This window comes from Trypanosoma brucei, chromosome 2 (assembly GCF_000210295.1).
Source record: "Trypanosoma brucei gambiense DAL972 chromosome 2, complete sequence".
NCBI classification, from domain to species: domain Eukaryota; phylum Euglenozoa; class Kinetoplastea; order Trypanosomatida; family Trypanosomatidae; genus Trypanosoma; species Trypanosoma brucei.
In genome coordinates this window covers 308,481-313,523 of record NC_026735.1, presented here as the reverse complement: position 1 = coordinate 313,523, position 5,043 = coordinate 308,481, and the positions used below count along the sequence as shown (strand labels likewise).

General features: G+C 42.3%; 2 protein-coding genes across 2 annotated transcripts; both read right to left on the bottom strand.

Annotated features, from left to right (window-relative positions):
- Window positions 1-123: 123 nt before the first annotated feature.
- Window positions 124-924, bottom strand: TbgDal_II1580 (65 kDa invariant surface glycoprotein, putative; the record flags this gene model as incomplete). The annotated part of the gene is made up of 1 exon (XM_011773428.1): window positions 124-924. One exon carries the CDS (start codon window positions 922-924, stop codon window positions 124-126), a length of 801 nt encoding a protein of 266 aa, XP_011771730.1.
- A 2,237-nt stretch (window positions 925-3,161) lies between these two features.
- Window positions 3,162-4,472, bottom strand: TbgDal_II1570 (65 kDa invariant surface glycoprotein, putative; the record flags this gene model as incomplete). The annotated part of the gene is made up of 1 exon (XM_011773427.1): window positions 3,162-4,472. The coding sequence occupies one exon, from the start codon at window positions 4,470-4,472 to the stop codon at window positions 3,162-3,164; it is 1,311 nt and encodes a 436-aa protein (XP_011771729.1).
- Between the last annotated feature and the right edge of the window lie 571 nt (window positions 4,473-5,043).

The window sequence follows — 5,043 nt, the reverse complement described above, 5'->3', positions numbered from 1 at the left end:
TTTTCCCGTTTCCCCTTTTTGGGTTTCCCCGGCATATGGGGGTTTTAGGGTTAACCCCAACTAGGTCTTCTTGGGCCTTTTTTTCCCCTTTGGGTACGCATTCCTCAAGTTTCCCTTAGGTTTTTAACAGTTTTCTTGGTTGGGAATTTTGCCCCTCCTTTGTCCATGGTGCAGGGATGGCTTTGGAAGATTGGCCGAATGTTGCAATTTCTTTCCCGACCCGGGTGACTCCAATTTTTTGGGTTCACATTTTTCCCAGTTATTTAGGGCCACTTGCAGGGCGTTCGCAGACCAATCATAATTCTCTTCATAGCCGGTGTTGCTGCAGTCAATAACATTCCTTCTTCTGTGCGTTCCGTAATGCACGCTGAACTTGACGCCATCACAGTTGTCGCTCTTACCCGCATTCTCCCCTTCTTTAAAACAATACCAATCCAAAATCCTGTAAAGGCCACTAGAGTTCGTTCCTTCACTTAACCTCACTCCGCGTGCATTCTCCGCGGCCTTCTTCACTTCAGTATGTAGTTTTTCAGCTTCCTCACCAGCCTTCTTTGCCTCAGGGAGTTGCTTAGTTATTCCATCTTTTGCCTTGTTGAATATCTCCTTTACTTTTTCTATATCAGAGTCAGACAGCTTAGCATAACCGTCTTTTCGCCCCTTCGGACCGTTCAGCTTTTCCAACCAATAATCTATTCTATACAACTCGAACTCTATATAACCAGCAAAATTTTGAGTTCTATCCTTCAACTCTTGTGATCTCTCCTTTGCAACTTTATCAGCAAGATGCTTCATTTTACAGAGTGCCGCTGCTCCCTCTTTCGTCAACTTCTTGTCTCCTGGAACACGGTTATCCTCACTGCCAATTACTAACAACACAGGGATTCTTGTGGCAATAATTGCAAATACCAGCAAATACTTCATCATTTTTTTATATTATTCCACCTTTCAGTCTTATCAAGAACTCTTTCACAAATTATTTGGCAAAAGAAGCAAAGCAATTTACAATGCTACATACATACCCAAGTTGTGAAATATCCAGAGTTACAAATATTAGCTTGGAAATTATTGCGTATGTGTACGCTTGGTATTCACATCATCAGAAAAGGATTTACTAAAAACTAAAGGGATCCGAAACACACTTGCAGCTGTTTATTCGCCTCACTACAGTGGAAACAGCAGTAATCAGCATTCCCAACATCCCGGTAATGAAGACGCCCCAAAAAGAATAATCGCACTTCAACAGACACACTTTGCCTCTCGCGTTTCTATTGCACAACAGAAACAAGCAGTGACTTAAATCGTCCCTCCAAAGCAAATGGAGGAAAGTCCGTCTCCACACAAAACAAAATGCTTGTCTGACAGCAGCCATAAAAGAGGCACAGTACTCACCACTTTATAATAGGACTCCCACAGGTAACAGCCGCCCCCATAACTTTAGATGTGTCCATCTCTACTAAACCACGAGATAAAACATCGAGGAGATAATCATAGGCTAACTCACCAAAACTGAACTCATCGAGTAGATATGAGGAATGGTATTCAACACTGCGGCCATGCATACATTACACCACAATAAACTGCCACCTGAGAGGTTCCGATCCCTAGTTCACACAGACCATGTAACCCACTAAACTTCTGTGACAAATATATCGACAAAGCAGACTTGAATGTTTGGGATATATTTACATTTCATGGCATGAAGAAGCAGGCAAGGTACACATTTTACAGGTTCAGAATGCCACTCTCGCTCCCTTAAGTCATTTCGTGTGTCTCTCATCTGATGAAAGTAATGTATTTTACTACCCTTTAACCCCTCAAATTTGGATTATTGGGACGGGTCGTTCCCCCTCCTATGGAAACCACGAGTACTGCCATCAGGGACTCATAACAGAGACGGATAGTTCAATTACGCTGTCAACTTAAGTTATCAGCCGAGGCAATTGATAAGGATGCATAATCTGCACAGTGGAGGAAGACTAGCTATAACTAATTTCTTGTGGAGGTGTGACTCCCAAAGGTTTGTATTTTGCCAAAGACTATTCGATGTGTAAGAGTGGGGAAAGAGTTGAGACGGAGTTAGACTTTAGGGAGCTGTATGAACTAGTGCATTCAAAGCAGACGAACGCGTAAAGGTTTACCTAGTGATGCTACGTCGAGCAATAACGGTTAGTGAAGGAGTTATTTATAGCGGCATCGCAAAAATTAAATCTATTTTCTCCCGTCGTCCAGTTGTTTACGCTTTGCATTATATAGTTGAATGATTGATTTCATGAGAATACATAATCCACTCCGCATACACTTTTTTTTAGGTATGCGTACTCTATTACTTTCAATGAGTTTGAAAACCGAGTCTTTGTTTTGTCACCGCATGGTAATTTAACCATTGGGTGACAAAAAAAGAGGATATACCACCGTAAAAAAAAGAGGAAAAAAAGTTAAATGTCCATGTAGGAAGAAAAGAAAAAAAATGCTAGTAACTCTTACCCTTTCCGATTTCCATAACCTCCACCTGAAATTCAGTAATGCTAGAAGCCAGCAACGCATCCCACTCCTTTTCATTGTCCTTTGAACTGTTCTCTGTCTCCAGGTGCCGCTTAATTGTCCTGAGCAGGGTTGTAAACGCGTCCACAACACCACGGTACGGCACACATGTCAAAAGCATATATTTTTCTTCCCATTCCTCGAGGACTGCTGCCAGCCAGTTGATCTCACGACTGATCAGCAACCCCAAGCGGCACAGCCTTTGAGGTGGTGATAAATTAATCCCTTGTAGCTCAACACATGCTAATTTGCATAGCGCTCCCCTGTATGATACGGTTGTGGCAGTTTCATGAAGCATGCTAGCCATGATGACGTACAGTGTGAGAGATGGATGCTTCAAACGATCAGCTGAATTTACAAATGGAAGAGAAAATCAACAACGGTTTCTTCAAGTGAAAATATTTACTCTATTGTGTCAATTCTTTATTTTTAAAAAAAAATATAGGTAAGGTATTACCACAAAACAAAAACAACGAAAAGGCTGCTAGAACTTCTTCCCTATCTCATGAATCTATATACTTATTCAACTCATTACCATTTTCATTCTCTTTAGTTTTCCTTAATTACACTCGCTGTTTAAAAAAAAAAAACTGCACATTTGCCTAAGAGTGAAGGTGAGTCTACATTACTACTTTTACGCTAGAAACCCCACCCTCCGCTTTTCCGGTGTCCACATCATGGGAGTTATTCCTCCTTCGTTTCACCATTATGAAGAATGCAACGGCCGTAACCACAAGAATAATGGCAGGTACAAGGACTGCTAATATAATCATTGCTGTTCTCTGATGTCTATGCGTTACCTCTGCAGCCTCTGTGGCATCTAGGAGACTATCAAAGTCAGCATCAATACCAACTTCCACCTGTGTTTCATTTGTTGCAATCCCTCTATCAACATGCTCGGTTGGAGCACTATCTTCATTTTTCGTGCTGTTAGTCGGTGTTGCTGGGGCAGCTGCGGGTATTATAATTTTCGCGCCCTTTTTCCCTGCTTCCTTAGCTGCCGCTATCACCTCTGTCAGCGGCTTTTCCTGTTCCACTTTCGTGTTCACAGCATATGCGGTATTAGCGTAACCCAACATAGCATCATGAGCCTTCTTTCCCCTTTGGTACGCATCCTCAAGTTCCCTTAGCTTTTCGACAGTTTCCTTGTATGGAGTCTGCCACTCCTCTGTCATGGTGCATGGATGGCTCTCGGAAGATTGGCCGATGTTGCAATTCTTGTCCGACCCGGCTGACTCCAATTTTTTTGGCTTCACATTCTCCCAGCTATTTAGGGCCACTTGCAGCGCGTTCGCAGACCAATCATAATTCTCTTCATAGCCGGTGCTGCTGCAGTCAATAACATTCCTTCTTCTGTGCGTTCCGTAATGCACGCTGAACTTGACGCCATCACAGTTGTCGCTCTTACCCGCATTCTCCCCTTCTTTAAAACAATACCAATCCAAAATCCTGTAAAGGCCACTAGAGTTCGTTCCTTCACTTAACCTCACTCCGCGTGCATTCTCCGCGGCCTTCTTCACTTCAGTATGTAGTTTTTCAGCTTCCTCACCAGCCTTCTTTGCCTCAGGGAGTTGCTTAGTTATTCCATCTTTTGCCTTGTTGAATATCTCCTTTACTTTTTCTATATCAGAGTCAGACAGCTTAGCATAACCGTCTTTTCGCCCCTTCGGACCGTTCAGCTTTTCCAACCAATAATCTATTCTATACAACTCGAACTCTATATAACCAGCAAAATTTTGAGTTCTATCCTTCAACTCTTGTGATCTCTCCTTTGCAACTTTATCAGCAAGATGCTTCATTTTACAGAGTGCCGCTGCTCCCTCTTTCGTCAACTTCTTGTCTCCTGGAACACGGTTATCCTCACTGCCAATTACTAACAACACAGGGATTCTTGTGGCAATAATTGCAAATACCAGCAAATACTTCATCATTTTTTTTATATTATTCCACCTTTCAGTCTTATCAAGAACTCTTCCACAAATTATTTGGCAAAAGAAGCAAAGCAATTTACAATGCTACATGCATACCCAAGTTGTGAAATATCCAGAGTTACAAATATTAGCTTGGAAATTATTGCGCATGTGTACGCTTGGTATTCACATATTCGGAAAAGGATTTACTAAAAACTAAAGGGATCCGAAACACACTTGCAGCTGTTTATTCGCCTCACTACAGTGGAAACAGCAGTAATCAGCATTCCCAACATCCCGGTAATGAAGACGCCCCAAAAAGAATAATCGCACTTCAACAGACACACTTTGCCTCTCGCGTTTCTATTGCACAACAGAAACCAGCAGTGACTTAAATCGTCCCTCCAAAGCAAATGGAGGAAAGTCCGTCTCCACACAAAACAAAATGCTTGTCTGACAGCAGCCATAAAAGAGGCACAGTACTCACCACTTTATAATAGGACTCCCACAGGTAACAGCCGCCCCCATAACTTTAGATGTGTCCATCTCTACTAAACCCCGAGATAAAACATCGAGGAGATAATCATAGGCT